The sequence below is a fragment of the Microtus oregoni genome, unplaced genomic scaffold (assembly GCF_018167655.1).
Source record: "Microtus oregoni isolate MIOR12 unplaced genomic scaffold, Mior012 000074F_ref0000038, whole genome shotgun sequence".
Lineage (NCBI taxonomy): Eukaryota > Metazoa > Chordata > Mammalia > Rodentia > Cricetidae > Microtus > Microtus oregoni.
Genome location: NW_024544004.1, coordinates 1,158,776 through 1,175,706, shown reverse-complemented (window position 1 = coordinate 1,175,706; position 16,931 = coordinate 1,158,776). Strand labels below are relative to the sequence as shown.

The following is a 16,931-nucleotide window of genomic DNA, read 5'->3' as shown; positions in this document are numbered from 1 at the left end:
AAATCTACAATTAGTACAAAAAGAGTAAGAACAAACCAAAACACTCACCATGGATCAAATCCTGGTTGTCTTTTTGAATGATTGGTACCAGAACTGCTGTCAGATGGCAAAGAAGAAACTCGGGTGGACACATTATTTTCATGGAAAGAATTGTCTGGTCGTGGAGAGGGCACTGAATAAAGAAGAAAAAAAAAGTTACTGAAGTGCTTTTCTGCTCGCAGTAGTTCTAGTGCTATTCCACCGCATTTTCTTTCACACAAACAAAGTCAAAGTCCCCAACTGCCTTTCCAGAACTTGTTTCCTGAGGGTGGCGGTGGTCCAGACACATTTCCCTCTTCAACTCCTTACATGGTAACCTGCAGGGCTCAGTTACAAGGATTTCCAAACAGAAACCTGGGCTGTCAGCTGATGTACTGCAGAGCATTTGAGGACATTTAAAAAAATGGGACATTATTTAAAGTATGGTTATTGTAGCCACCCCACACCATGGTTTTTGACATTCTTTGAAGTTGAATCTTTCTTATTACAGATCCAACTATGAGAAATCTATTATTTTTTTTTATTCTGTGAGACAGAGTTTGTTTGTCTAGCCCTGTCTGTCCTGGAACTCACTCTGTAGACCAGACTGGCCTCAAACTCACAGAGATCCACCTGTCTCTGCCTCCTGAGTGAGGGATTAAGGAAATGCATGTGCCACCATTACCCAGCCTGCAAAATCTATTCTTAACCCAATATCATCCTTAACAATACGTGTACTGGGACACACAAATTACAGTTTAAGCAATGACAATGCAATGGTGTGCTGCTTAGATTTTTAATTATAAGGAAATTTGGCCATTTTCACAAAACTACTAATGTTCTATACATTTTCATGTAAAAATGAACAGAAATATAAACTATAATATACTGAGTAGTTTTTGCTTTGGGGAGAGCAGTAACCATGTTTTTGTCAATTTCTAAAGTTGGCTGTTCTGTAAATTTCACCACAAAATTAATATATGCACAATGGATATCAAGACCAGTGACACCAAATAAGGAGTGCTGTATATAATTACAGTACTCGAGGCTGAGGCAGGAGGACTGACATGAGTTCAAGGCCAGACTAGGTTACACTGAGTGCTAGGCCATCTTGACTGGGTTACAATATGGGATGTTGTCTCAAAACAACAACAATATATATGTGTATTTATATGGTGAATTACATACATGCATTATAGTTTTTTAGGTAAATAGTATGATTCCTTATTGCTTTTTCAGACATTATTACTGTTATTTTACTCACCTTCTTCTATATTTATTTCAACTCTCTTTCCTTAAAGAGGCTCCCTTTTCCATTTCCCTGATCAAGATCACTTATATCCTGTCATTCCCTTCTCTACTGCTCCCCAATCCCCTATCTTGACAATGATTTCATTTTAATTTCCTGATTGCTGACTAGAGCGCAGAGATCTGTGAGCTGGAGATGACCTAGATGCCCCCTCCCTGATGACTAGCTTTCACGGTACCAGAAGGTGTCATCCAAGTTTCCAAAGGCGGGAAACACTAACAGCCCTACTGTAGTGGTTTGAATAAGAATGGCTCATAGATTTGAATGCTTGGTCTCCAGGAAGTGGCACTATTAGGAGATGAGGCCTTGGAGTTAGGTATGGCTTTGTTGGAGGAAGTATGTCACGGGGTAATGGACTTTGAAGTTTTTAGATGCTCAAACCAGGCCCATTTTTCTCTATTCCTGCTGCCTACAGATCTGAATGTAGAACTCTCATGCTACCATGCTTCACACCATGATGACAATGGACTAAATCTCTGAACTGTAAACAAGCTCCCATTAAATGTTTTCCTTTATGAGAGTTGCTGTGGTCATGGTGTCTCTTCACAGTAATAAAATCCTACGACAGTTACCCAGCTATGCCTATGAACCACATCAACAACCAGCATGGCACAATAACCCCAAGGATGCATAGTGGTATGGATACCTTGCCAGTAACCAACAGCTCTCTAGTTACACTGAAGAATGACTCAACAAGAGGGAAACCATAGCTGGCACTAAAATTCCTAGCTAACTACTCAGTGCTAGTGAAGTCACGGTTATTGGAGATTATTTACTAAATCATTACAACTCCTAACAACAATCTATAAACATTTGTTTTTATAATCACAGATCAGTGCAGTCTTTACTCCTTATCAAAGAAACTTCTCTTTGCAATAGATGGAGACCAGTAAGAAAACCACAACCAAAAATCAAAATACAGAGTTGTGAAGTGTGATCTTAATGGCTATATCTATAATATACTCCTGAACCCGATGCTTTGGAAATACTATGGGAGAGTAAGATTTTAAAAGGCATAGAATTAGGAAATTTGCTGTGAGATTGTGGTTCCTAGGAACATATGAAGCTATACCCCTAAAGTCTCACCAATGTGCCCAAACATGAGTTGAGCAATGACAACATCAAAGGACATAACAAAGTGGACAAGAAATAGCCCAGGAGGCCTCAACCTTACACAAAGAACTATAGGCAACTGAGAAAAGCTAGGAGCAAGAGAGGTGCCAAAAGGTCAGTTGTATGAAAACATATGTACAAGCAACATTATACAGACTGAGCAGGTTTCATTTATGAATATATGTGTATGTATACATACATATATGCAGACAATAAAATTAGTGGAAAAGAGATCATAAACTTGAATGAGAATAAGGTGGAACATATGGGAGGGATTGGAAGGAGGAAAGAGAAGGGAGAAATGTAATTATAATCTCAAAATTTAAAATTAAAACAACAAAAAGTGACACCATTTCATTTGCCTCTGGATAAGAAAGAATGAACCTATTCTAGAAACATCTGTCTAGATAGATCTGGAAATATCTGTCATTTTTTGAACTACTATTTTTCTTTAGGACTTCCCAGTATCATTGAAATAACAGGTGTTTCCAGGTGTTTCATTTAGTTGAAACTTTCCCTTCTATTTCTGAACTTCTACAAATTAAAATGTTCTATTTGCTAAATCTCCAAGTAGATTACAAGAGAAATAAAGGAGGTGTTTTCCCCATATTAACCAATTCAATCCCTTTGTAACCAAAATAGTATTTTCCAGAAGTCAAAGACTAATTCATTGATTTAAAACTCTATTTCCATTTTATTTTAAAGTATTTCCTGTACTGGGCATGATAGCACACACCTATAATTCCAGCACTTGAAACATAGAGAGAGAAGTCAGCTGGAGGCCAACCTGGTCTATATTGTTAGACCCTCCCCCACAAAGAAGGCTATTTTCTCTAATCATCTGTAGAAACAAAAAAGTATGGGACATTTTATAAGAAAAAAATTTACACTGAAGATATTCTTACAAGACAAAAATTTTTTAATTAACTTTAATCTGAATTAAAAGTTTAGCCTTATAAGAGTATAAAGTCGTCATGGAATGGGGCAGTCATTAAGAAGCATATTTGATGCCTTGTGCTTTTCCAAAGGTAGAGATGGGAGGGACCATAGTAGCCCAATCATTCAATACACATGTATTCCTGAGTAACACTTCTGTGTATTCATTAAGCTCAGATTCCTAATTTTAATAATCAAACAACTGTCTGTGTCCCCTGACCCTAATTTCTGAACTTCCCCAGCTCTTTATATAAAACAACAGAAGGAGCAGGAAGTCAGGGAATGTAGACTTAAAAGTCAAAGCTGTGGTGAGTCTTGCAGGCTTCGAACAGCTGAGCCTCCTGTCCATTTCTCCACCAAGGCACCGGGATTCTCAAATATTAGTACATTATCATCACATGGTTACACCCCAAAGGGGTTGCCTTTTTCTATTAACTGTCTCCTAAATACACAGCACCTCGAAAACATCTGTCTTAGCCATCTGTTCAACAACAAAGTATAGTTTTAAAGCTATTCTTGAATTCTGTTCTTTAAATCAATTAATAAATATTTATGAAACTGTGTGAGGCAGTCCATGCCTCCGGCTTTCCTTTCCTGCTCCCCTCCATCTGGGGATCAAACCCAAGGCTTCACACACACTAGGCAAGCACTCAATCACTGATTCCCAACCCCATCTTGAGAGTCCAGAATATTTGAGAGGTTCAAAATCTTGCAGAGAAACACAGAAAACAAGTACGATGTGGTTTGCATTGTATCGCAGACATAGACAAGGGGCCATGGTTGACCAGAGAAGAAATACTTCTGGAGTAGGGACAGGGAAGCCTGTCACAGTGGAAGGGATCATAAAGAAACTAGAAAGAACAACTGGCTCCAGTAAGACAGTAGTGTGTTTCAGGGCATGAGAAATCCGGGTATGAGTGGGAACTTGTGTGTGGAGGTAGATGGGTGGCAGCTAGAGGGGACAACAAGGATGTGGCCATAAACTGCCTGGAATGTCATCTCAAGGAATTGAGATTTTACTTTGCTATCAATAGAAGCTAAGGTATTGGGACACAGTTTTGGGGTAGTGAGGGCAATGGGTGCCTGATCTATTTCTTTCTCCTATACTGCCATTATCTGACTGCTCTATAGAATTATTACACTTACTGGTGATTTCTTTTATAAAAGTGAGAATGAGGGTAGATAATTTTTCTCTGTTTTATCTACTAACATGTTCTAGGCATGTTCAAATTTCTGGCATTACAGTATCATATTGTCGTCTATAAAATTTACACTATCACATTGTCGTCTATAAAATTTACACTCTAGAAATGCACCATCAAATTATTTTTAAAGATCTCAAACTGGGTATATGTTGGCATACACCTTTACACACAACATTCAGGAGGCAGAGACAAGCACATCTCTTTGAGTGTAAAGCCAGTCTGGTCTACATATATAGTTCTAGGCTAATCCAGGTCTACAAAGTAGTAGCCTGAGATTGATCCCAGGACCTACATGGTGAAAAAAAAAACTGAGTTCTACAAGTTGTCCTTTGACCTCCACAGTTATACCATGGCATAAGTGCCCCCCCGTCACAAAATAAATACATGTAATTTTAAAAATTCTCATGTTTTGTGTAAGTTTAGAGCTTTAGTGCTGAGCTGTATCCATCACTATCATCTACATGTAACCCCACTATGCAGATGGGTGGCCAAATTGTGCTGGGCACAAAGGGACATGGGTAAATGTCACATGAATGAATTGGTCTGGTCAATATCTTCTCAGAAGGATCATTCTGAGAACTGTTTGAATGGCTGCATGGAGACAGAGACTAGTCAGGGGCTCAGACAGAAGAGACAAGGGACTGAATGAAGATGGTAAGACCAGTAACAAAGAGATCTGGTTAGATGGTGGCAACATAGGCAAGATTGCTGTTGGTCTGGCTGGGTGGTGGTGGTGGCTCACACCTTTAGCCTTTAATCCCCAGCACTGGGGGGGTAGAGGTGGGTGGATCTCTATGAGTTCAAGGCCAGCCTGGAAGTGAGTTCCCAAAAAGTGAGTTCCAGGACAGCCAGGACTGACACAGAGAAACAGACAAACAAATAAAACAAAACAAGAATACTATTGATCTGAAGTCCACTGGGGCAATGAAAATACAGTGGTGGACAAGGAAAGGGGTGTATTCAGCAGAAGATAGAGGAAGATTCTAGTAAATATGGTGGGGGGTGGCTTACCTCTATAGAAGCTACCAACTCTCCTTGGGACAGGATCATTGTACAGATGCCGATTTTCTTTGGGAGCCGCGCCATCATCAGAGTGGGGGTCATGGTACACTCCACCCTGAGGGAGGAAACAAGGTTATAAAAGTTAAACCATGGCTTGATGACGGTGCTGCTTGGAACAGTCTAACCAGTGTCTAATTTTTTTTATGATCATTTTAAAGGAAAACTTGGGCTTGTGGCATGGGGAAAACTACTTACTTTCTAAGTCAGTTCAACTTATTTATGGGAAATTGGGTACAGATAAAGTTTCAAAGCTAGGCTGTCATGCTGCTGAGCGAATGGCCCTTCTAGAACATTCTAAGATGTAGCAACTCTAGAGCTCAGACCTCAGACTTCTGACGGGCGTGGAATGAAGTGGTGCCTTCTCTGGAGGACTCTTTAACAGAAGGTCTCGTCACAGTCATCTCTGGAGGGAGCTGTTCTCCAGGCTGCAAGGCAAATAGAAGGAGATTTCTAGAAACTTCCTACTCCTAGGGATGAAAACTCATCATGGTCATCATTAAATATAGTGAGGACCTTAACCAGCTAAAATAAAGATCATGGGGTGGCTTCAACATAACTCATCCCATAAAATAGTAAAGTACCTGATGAATGTAAAATAAGGCCAACAGATAGAAAGGGAGATTCTCATTAAAGTTAAGGCAAGTAAGGAATCCATTAGTCTGAAAATAGTTCAATTAATTATTTAAAACAACAAGAGAAATCACCTTTCTATCTAGACAGTTACAGCTCTAAGCAGCATTATGCTTAGAGATTCTATCAGTCAGTCTAAAATTGCTTTTATAGATTTTAGACAGAGTTCTCCAAAAGGGAAGATGCAGAGGCAAATCTATTTTCCTAGGAGACTAACACAGTAGATGCAGACGAAAGGAAATGCTTTGTGAATGCAAAAAAGGAAAAGAATAATCCCCCATAATGATTTTTATCTTAAGAGTCCCTAATTCCCACAGTCTCCGGTGCTTCCTGCTCCTTCGTCGTCTCCAGGACATCAGCTTACCTGTTCAATGCATTTCTTAGGAAGGATCATGATGGTGCCTATCTCTAGAGATGCTCCCACTAGCTACAGCCCTCTCAAGTAGGTGAGTCACAACCCCAGCACAGCAGCAGGTCCTTAACAGTACCCAAGGGGAAAGAAAATACAGCACATTTTCCACCCTGGGGTGGGAGGATTAAGGGATACAATTAGAAGGAGTTAGATGCATTTGGCATCTATATATTATGCACAAAAAGTATCTCAAGTCTAGATGATGTACATAAAAATATTTTAAGTTAAAAACTGAAATAAGATTGGTATTTCTCCCCCTTCCTTCCCACCACCATATTTAGAGAATTCTGGAAAGAAATTCATTTGGTACAGCAGCCTTTCTTCTTTCTACTTTGCCACCTGTACTGTTGACAAAGGCCCAGAGAAAGATTTTTTTTTAAGGGAATGAGTTATTTACTTTTAAACTAAACTCAGTGAGGGTCCTCTTGCTTTTGAACGTGGCTATAATACTTTACATGAGAATGAGTGCCATGATTTACTCAGCACCCTTGTTACCTTTCAAGCCTTCTGGCCACCTTCTAGCCTTTAATTGTGGCCTTTCTTAAGGCTTGGCATAGCACCTCCTGAACGGGACTTAAGTAACAGCTGGAGCTATGCTAAGTCGTAGCAATTGCTTATAATTAGCTTATGACCACTATGTTCACAGAAATTCTTTTCGCCGAACTCTCAGCGAGCCAGTCATTTGTTCATTTTTCCAAGGGAGACCGCCTTTTGTTTTTCTCTTCTGTTTGACACTTGCCTTGACGCCAACACAATTAGCTTGTTTCTGACCTCCAGCTCCATTCTATGGGCAGTGGCCAGGTCCTAGAGATCTTTCTCGACACTCCAGGTACTCTTATCTCTACAGTGAGCTCTCAAGGCCTCTTTGTCCATTCCTTTAACTCCATTTAAAGCCTCTGCAAATATTTACCTCCTGCCCACCGTTAACCGGGTACCAGGCCAACCTGCCAACATTTTATGCTTGGGGGCCTGGAGACGGCCTCAGAATCCCAGCTCTACTTTGAGTTAGGGAAAGTTGGGCAGCTCACCCACCTACTGTGAGCCTCATCTGAGAGGAAAAATGTTGAATTAAGGAGCTTATAAATCCCTGTTCCAACTCTGAACTGGAGCTCCTAGGAAAGAAACCCTGAAGGCTTCCTTCAGCCCTGCGGTGGACAAGTCCTATTGTGTCCACTTCTGCACAGCCCTTGAGATCCACTCTGCATTCATACTGGCACCCAAGAATTGTTCAACTCTTACATGTTCATTCCAACATTGTGAAGCCAGTTGGGATCCATGCAGCACCAAGTCTTCTTGGAATATTTTCTCTCCTGTCAATCCTCTTTCCTGTTACTATCACTTTCTTCCCTAAACGCAAACCTCAACCTCCCTAGAAGTATCTGCTCAGAATTCTCCCTCCCCAGGGAGCCTCCAACAGGGCCCAGACTGGATGGACAGAATTGCTTCCATCTTTCTTTTGCTACACCAGCACACTTCTGCATGGCTACTGTAATGACATTTTACAGTGTTAGAACAAATCATCTGTTGCCAAATGTCCCCTGTCATTTAATATACTTCAAAATGACAGGGGCACTTTAATCTCATCTTTCCAATCAGGGCTTCCTGTGGTGCTCCGCTCAGCTTCACTCCTCAGCCCTTTGACTGTCTACACAGGGCAGGCTGTTAGCTGCACTGAAGCCATTTCCGACTGTTCCTGCTCAGTGATTTCTCCCTGTTTCTATGCCTATTCATAGCCTGGGCTCTATTAATGTAGGCCTTTGTGATTTCATAATTTAGCAGGTCAAATGCTTGTCATGCAAACCCAATGACCTGAGTTAGAGACCTAGAACCCTCATAAAAATGGTCAGAGAGAAGCAACTGCAAAAAGTTATCCTGTGGCTTTCACAGGCATGTCATACATACATTCCTTGCCCTATGTCATATACATATACACAATAATGGAAAAATACATAATTAAAAAAACAAGGAGCCAGAGAGATGGCTCAGCAATTAAGAGGAACTGAGTTTGGATCCTAGGACCCAGCTCACAATTTCCTCTAACTCCAGGTCCAAAGGTGTGTGACACCCCTGGCCTCTATAGGTACCTGCAATTATGTGCACATACCCAGACACAGACAGACACACATATATAATTTAAAAACTCTTTTAAAAATCCAAAAGCCTGGGGAATTATCATTTACCCTAGCCTGAAGTTTAATTTATCTAGCTTAAGATAAATTTAAAATTCAGTTAAGATACTTGGTATTAGTAAAAATGTTTAAACAAATGTGGTTTAGAAAGATTAGAGAAAATCCCCCCCCCAAAGTTGAACTAACTAAAAGCTAATCCATATTTCTAATTTCAATAAAAATGATCTGTCACCAAAACAGGTCAGAAAGGAACATTAAAAAATAGATTATTAAAACCAAATTTGAGATGTCTTGAGCACTCAACAACTGATTTAAACATTTAAATAATAACTATTATTTTTGAGACAGGGTTTCACTGTATAGCTCTGGCTAGCTTGGGACTCACTATGTAGACCAGGCTAGCCTCAAACTCACAAAGATCCACCTGCCTATGTCTCCAAGTTCCCCAGTGCTGGAATGTGCCATTGTGTGTGCCACTACACACAACTAAATTATTTTTTTTAATAGAATGATGCAAAAATTGCTTTCATTCACTGTCCCAATGAAAGCAGGGCTGACTGTAGTAGGAAAAACTGTATAACAACCTTATAAATATTCCTTGTAACACTTTCCCAAGATAAGCCACCAAAGAGATGAAAGAGGTACCTGGGGTGATAAGAGCTGCAAGCTGTTTGCTCTTGCTGCCATGCCTTGCCCTATGCTGAGGCTTCCTTCAAGGCCTTTAGCTCGTACTTTATCCCGGGTCACGTACATGGAGTGCCTGTGGGGGCGCTGCTGAGAGGAGAAGGGGCTGGTGTAGCCTAGCCCGTAAGAAAATGACTCATGAGGCGCAGACAGTGAGTGCGAATGGCTGCTGTCCATGTGTTCAGGCAGCTTCAACTCTTCCATGGTTTTTGAGTGTCTGGTAGTAGTTCGGCGTGAGTCCAGAGTGCCCTCGTTTCGGTTATTTCTCGCGGAAGGGCTGAGCAAAGTTCTCGTGTCACTGTGCCTGGTGGGGGTTGGGCTGGTGGGAGAGTTCAAATCCAAGCAACTGGATGGGAAGTATCTACTGGTATTAGTCTCAGTGATTTGGGCTCTGGCTTCTGAAAGGTTGCTCACAGACTTGGAGTCACTCAACGCCCCATGGCTTTTGGCCTTCGTTCTGTAAGATGGACTCCTGGAGGACTGGGGAATGGTGTCGATATAGCTGTGCCGACTTTGCTTCTCACTAGGCTGCAGCGTCCCGGCTTTGCTCTGGGAGCTTTCCATGAACGAGTGCCTGTTCTGTTGAGATCTGCTGGTGGACTTGAGGTACTTAGTGCCTGGACCTTCTGAAGGCTTTGGGTCGATACTGAAGTCAAATTCTGTTTTGGACTTGGCTTCTTTTGGGCTGAGAAGGTGTGGTATGTTGTTGTTTGTGAGATCTTTGCTGGCAGACCCAGGCTGGGTGCTTGCTTGGTAGGTCTTGGTATGCATTGGGCTGAGAGTAGCTCCAGCAAGGTTTCCATTCAGGAAGCTTTCATTTGCGGGAAGGCCTTCATCAGCCCGCGGCAGACCCACACCCAGGTTCTGAATGTCCTTGCTGTTGGATCTGTGGTGAGTCTGTAAAGCGGCACCCTTGCTGGATTGGTTTCTATGTTCAAAACAAAAGAGGGAGATCATTTTCCTTCAGTGGGGGCAGACAGAGCATAATGTTGAGAGCAAATAAGCAAGCGAACAGTAAATCAGAAGAGAACATTCTAAAAATGCCTAAAGGCTCAGGATCATTGTGAAGGAAGGAAAGAAGTTAAGGGCTGGAGGATGGGAAGGAGAGCTGCTTTCTGGATCTGACGTGGCTGTTGCCCTGTAATCTTCGCCCAGAGAGGGTGAAGAGAGATGGGAGTCACAGTCTTTGGTGGTGGAGCCGCTGGTGCATTGCTCCCACTCCAGCTAACAACCCCTTACCATGTTCATGAAGGCAGCCCCAATTAAATGCAGTAGGCGGGGCACATACACCTGACTCTCTGGCATGAAAGTCAGACAGGGACTTGGGAGGAGGAGATTTGTTGGAAGAAGTAAGAGGATGAGATGGTAATAGGAACATTTTGATCAAAAAATACCGTGTGTGTGAGTGTATATGAGAGAGATTGTACAAGAAGAATTTTTCTAAAGAGGCAAAAAATGACTACAATCACTAACCCTCTCAAATATGTCTCTATCAATAACAAGCAAGTTTCTCATACTAAGTCACTCAACAATAAAGCACTTCCTATGACGGTGTTTTGGCATCCTTAAATGTTTGTCTAACTTGCTGGCTGCCAACACAGTCACTGAGAAAGAGTCAGCTAAAATATGCTTTGGCTATGACTGTCTGGTACAGTACAGTTAGTAAGAATACGACAACGAGCAGACATCTGAAAAGCCTTTCATTTGCTTGAAGGGCAGAAGGCAATACTCAGACTTGAAGGTTACCGTGTTCCTTGAGCTTCATTTTGTTTGTAAAACCTGTAGGCTGTGTCAGATGCACACTCACAGTCCCTACACACACACACACACACACACGCACACACACGCACGCACACACGCACACACACACACGCACACACACGCACGCATGCACACACGCACACGCACGCATTCACACACGCACACACGCGCATACACACATGCACACACACACGCACGCACGCACGCGCACGCACGCACACACACACACATGCACATACGCTAGCATCTCATCTTCAGCCTGTAGAGTCTGTGAATGGGAATTTTGATGATTTAGAAGAAAAGATGACACTCTGAAAGAAATGTGAACTGACTAGTGAGGTTTGTTGGAAAACACGATGATCTGTGTTTATGTTTTAGAGAAGTGGCAATTACTTGGGGCTCTTGAGATGACTCCTTGTACATTTCACAGAAATGCATCAGTAACGGTTGAGATATCTCTGTGTAAACTAAACACGGATCCTATACTGGAACACAGGGTCTTAAGTGCTAATTGCTTGGTAAAAGACACAATTTAGTCTCTTCTTCATTTCACACTTCATTATTCCAAAGTGACTGAGCCCTTCTTTAGGACTCGAAGCTTCATTTCCTACCTAGTGTAATATATACAAATAGTCACCCAGAGAGAACCCTTGTCCTCTGTTTGAAAGCCGAGATTGACATTCCACAAGGCAGCTTGTTCTATTATAGCTAATCAAAGGATGAGCTTGTGTTAGGAATGCTTTACACAATTCTAATTATTTTTACTGTGAATTCAGAAAATGTTACAAGTGTTGCTACTGGGGAAGATGGACTGATTTGGAAGAATTTTTTTTTTCCTATCAGACACTAATTGGAAGAAAGGTTCTTTTGGGCTGTTGCTATTTTATAGGAATAGCAACCCACAAAACTATGTCTTCTTATTTTCCCCGATTTAGAAAGGAATTACAAAGGAGAGTTAAGTTTTATTTTCTGTTAAATGATGTACAGAACCTATCTTCAGATCAATAAAGTGCAGTGCCATAAAAGATGTCCACAAGACTGATTACAGGCAGGGTCAAGGAATGTCTGTCTGTCTGTCTGTCTCTCTCTCTCTCTTTCTCTCATGCACACACACACACACACACACACACACAAACACAGTATGGGGGTAGAAAGAAAGAAATGGGGGGGTACTGAGATATATCACAAAAAGTGCCCTGGGCAAGCTCTGGGACAGAGAGGATCTAGTATTGGAATAAAGGATAAGTTCTTTTTGTAGCAGTCAAAAGGAAAGTCTTATTGGATGATGCATCTGTGCCATATCTAGATGATTAGTGGGTATTTCATTAATTGGCTAAGGAACAAATTGTGCCTTTTACTTTGAGTCTAGCCCTTAACAGCTGAGCCATCTCTCCTTCATATTGGTTACCTGTGTAAAGACATTTTGAAGGAGCCAGGGTCTAGACAGTGTGCTCTAAGACAGAGTGGAACTAGGGCTTATTATGGCTAACTCTGACAAGATAATAGCCCTGCTTGTAGACAGACAACAGCCTTCTTCTGAGCTCCACCTACTTGGAGGTTATAATGGCTCAGCAGAATACTCCATCCAACAACAGCAACTAGTTAGTATGTTCCCTAAAAGCTTCAGGGTTTAAACTACCAGAGTTGCCTGATTACTTACATCCTGGTAACCAAAATATCTCAGTAAGTTTTTGAAACCTCAATTATGATAGATGTCTTATCCAGAGATAGGTCTGAGTAAGTGTGTTGACTATCTTCCACTTCTTTACTCAGTCCTAGCTTCAAGAGCATAGCACTGGAGATCAGGTCCCTTGGGTCCTAGCTCGCTATCTCCTGGCAGGGCTGAGCAGAAGAAGGAAGTATCACAGAAAAAGGGAGATGGGAGGCTGGGGATGGAGGCAGACATTCCTGTTTCTTCCTGGCCAGGCACCCTGATGACTCAGGTCCCGGTTCAGCCCTTCCACAGGACTCCTTGTGCCAAACTCTAGTTCTCCCTGGAATCATAGTTTCTCCCTTTCCCTTCAGGAGAGGATATAGCAATGGCAGAAGTGTTTTAACTTCAAAACAGGACCATGAAGGGATGAAGAATAGGAAAGAAATCTGTTAGAGCTGCTAGAACCCTTAGAATTACTACTACGCAAGTCTACATGTGACCTTACACACATTCACAACAATATAAGAGAAAGGAAGCTGTAAGGGGAAGGCAGAAATGGTTGTCAAAGATCCAGATCCATCATAAATAAACAGCTACCCTGCATGTTTCCATGTCAGGATTAATTGGAAGCCACTGAGCTTTAGATATATGGTCATTTCTATGTAGAAAGGGCATCATATTATCTTCACATTGGAGCTCTGTCAAAGCACAACAATAAAAAGCAGCTTTGAAAATTTCATAGATCTCATCGACACACAACTGCAAAGAATCTGTTTTAAACTGGCAGCCACTTAAAAAGATTTAATGTATAAATCACTCAGTCACTTGTTTGTTTTAGAGGCAGGGTCCGCGCCTTGTCTACATTAGCCACAAACTGCTCGATGCTGGCCTTGGATTCACGATTCTCCTGCTTCCACTTGCAGAGGGCTGGAATTACATGTGTGCACTACTGTCTGGCTATAAATCACTCTCAAATGGTTGGCAGACTAGATAAATGAACAGACAGTTAATGTGTTTACTTAAAATAAGTTTAAAAGCAAAAATATCTGGGCATGGTGATACAAACCTATAACTCCAGCACTTAGGAGGCCGAAGGCTAGCTACAAGTTCAAGGCTAGACTTGTACATGCCATAGGCAAACAAGCAAGCAGAGACAGAGGCACAACACTGTATTAATAGGGGCAGGTGTAAAACAGGACCATTGAGAGGATAAGCACAGTCAAAATGACATCACACCATGCACAAGGTGAGAGGAACCTTAGAAGAGTCTGAAGGTGACAAGCAGTGACTGAATAATGACTGAGGTCACTGCCTCCTAGAGAGAAAATGACTTGGGATATGGGGTGATGTAAAATATTATTTTAAAGTGTGTTACTTTTGTTTATGCTGTGGAATATTCATTTAATGATGTAAATATGTGTTGCTTTTGTCTAAGTCTGTGAAGATGTGATACGTTGCCTGTCTAAAACACTTGATGGTCTAACAAAGAGCTGAACGGCCAATAGCTAGGCAGGAGAAAGGATAGGCGGGGCTGCCAGACAGAAAAAATAAATAGGAGGAGAAATCTCAGAACAAGGAGGTGCAAGAGAACAAGAAGAGGAGGTTAGGGGCCAACCACCTAGCCACACAGCCAGCCATGGAGTAAAAAGAAAAGTATACAGATGTAAGAAAGATAAAAGCTCAGAGGGAAAATGTAGATGGAATAATTTAAGATAAGAAAAAAAAAGCTGGCTAGAAGCAAGACAAGCTAAGGCTGGGCACTTATAATTAAGAATAAGCCTCTGTGATTTATTTGGGAGCTGGGTGGCAAGCCCCTAAAAAAGCCAAAAGAGGTAAAATATCAAACAACAGGGTGACAGTACATCTCCAGGCGCAGGACAGAGGAGCATGTGAGAGACAACCAACAGACATAGTTTTATGAATACATCTAAAATGGTCTTAGAAGGCCTCTGATGAGACACCAGCTAGAATTCATATCCCTGGCAAGCTAGGCTTCTGTGGAGTATGTATGGACCACAGACAAGAGTGTGAGAAAGGCATCAGATGATGTAAGATTACTAAAAGAGAAATCACTTAGGACTGTTCCTTTTGATATATTCAACCTATCACCAAGACCCGAAAATGAACTCTCCTTGAAATTGTTATCTACTTACAATTGCTACTGTCAACTTAGTCTTTGCAAGATTAATATACAGGCTTCTGTAACATGAGGGTTTCTGTCCTGCCTGGTTCCCGCAGCCGTTCAGCCCCAAAGAAATCACACAGAGAGTCTGCATTACTTATAAACTGATTGGCCCATTAGCTCAGGCTTCTTATTAGCTCTTGTAGCTTATATCAACCCATTGTTCTTATCTATGCTATCCACATGGCTTGGTACCTTTCAAAGCGGGGACAGGACACATGTTGCTTCTTCGATCGTCTTGGCTAGATTGGGGGAAATGGGCTTCCTCCCTCCTAGCATTCTCCTGTTCCCATCACCCTGCCTCTACTTCCTGTCTGGTTGACCCACCTATACTTCCTGCCTAGCCAATCAGCATTTATTTAAAACATGATTGAAGAATACAGACAATTCTCCTGCACCAGGCTTCCTTTCAGACTCCAGATTATACCACTGATGAGTATAGTACCACTCACAATTTATCACTAGTCTACCAAACTTTACATCATTGGGATAATTTTCTTTGTACATGTAATTCAGAAAAGTCGTGTGTCAATTCAAGTAGAAGGCAGACTAAAAGCCACAAACCAAGCCAGGCATGATCCCAGAGAATAATGTTAATCAATCAAGTGCAGTGGATCAACCAAACGCTGACAGTTACTTCAGGGTTTAGTATAGCAAAATCCTGAGGATAGGAACAGTAAACAGACCACCTAAGAACAGCTGAAAGCTGTGCTAGAACAAGCCACTGTCCCGACGTGTAAAGAGCTCTACAACAGTTCCACTTGCACAGCTTAGGAGGGTAAACTCAGGACCAACGCCTCTCCTAACTGATGGACTCCTCCCAGGCCTCAAAGTGCTGGGTTTTGATCTTTCAAAATTCCACTCTATTAAGAATAATTTTCCATATACAGTAGGAAAATTTCCATGTGTGTGTGTGGGGTTAATATTCAAGTTTTAAAAGCTTCATTAGATTTTATTTCTTCTGGATCAAAGACCTCAACATAAAGCCAGCCACACTGAACCTTATAGAAGAGAAAATGGGAAGTACACTTGAATGCATTGGCAGAGGAAACCACTTCCTAAATATAACCCCAGCAGCACAGACACTGAGAGAAACAATTAATAAATGGGACCTCCTGAAACTGAAAAGCTTCTGTAAAGCAAAGGAAATGGTCAACAACACAAAATGGCAGCCTACAAAATGGGAAAAGATCTTCACTAACCTCACATCAGAGGGCTGATCTCCAAAATATACAAGAAATTGGTTATCAAAAGAACAAATAATCCAATTAAAAAAAATGGAGTACAGACCTAAACAGAAAACTCTCAACAGAGGAATCTAAAATGGCTGAAAGACACTTAAGCAAATATTCAACATCCTTAGTCATCAGAGAAATGCAAATTAAAACAACTCTGAGACTCCATTTGACACCTGTAAGAATGGCCAAGATCAAAAACACTGATGACAACTTATGCTGGAGAGGTTGTGGGGAAAAGGAAACACTTCTGCACTGCTGGTGGGAATGCAAGCTGGTACAGCCCCTTTGGATGTCAGTGTGGTGATTTCTCAGAAAATTAGGAAACAACCTTCCTCAAGACCCAGTAATACCACTTTTGTGTATATACCCAAAGGATGCTCAATCATGCCACAAAGACATGTGCTCAGCTATGCTCATAGCAGCTTTGTTTGTCATAGCCAGAACCTGGAAAAAACCTACATGCCCTTCGACCAAATAATGGATGAGGAAAATGTGGTACATTTACACAATGGAGTACTACACCAAAGAAAAAAATAATAACATCTTGAAATTTGCAGGCAAATGGATGGAGCTAGAAAACATCACTTTGAGTGAGGTA

At 41.5% G+C, this 16,931-nt stretch overlaps 1 protein-coding gene across 1 annotated transcript in view; it reads right to left on the bottom strand.

The window, feature by feature from the left end:
- LOC121441307 (cyclin-dependent kinase-like 5) overlaps nt 1-16,931 on the bottom strand; it is a 93,476-nt gene that overhangs the window by 38,290 nt on the left and 38,255 nt on the right. Inside the window, exons 10-13 of the mRNA XM_041642443.1 lie at nt 9,460-10,426; nt 5,967-6,068; nt 5,593-5,698; nt 49-172 (exon numbers count right to left, since the gene is read on the bottom strand). Of these exons, the coding sequence (XP_041498377.1) occupies nt 49-172; nt 5,593-5,698; nt 5,967-6,068; nt 9,460-10,426 (1,299 nt within the window). The remainder of the gene's footprint in view (nt 1-48; nt 173-5,592; nt 5,699-5,966; nt 6,069-9,459; nt 10,427-16,931) is intronic.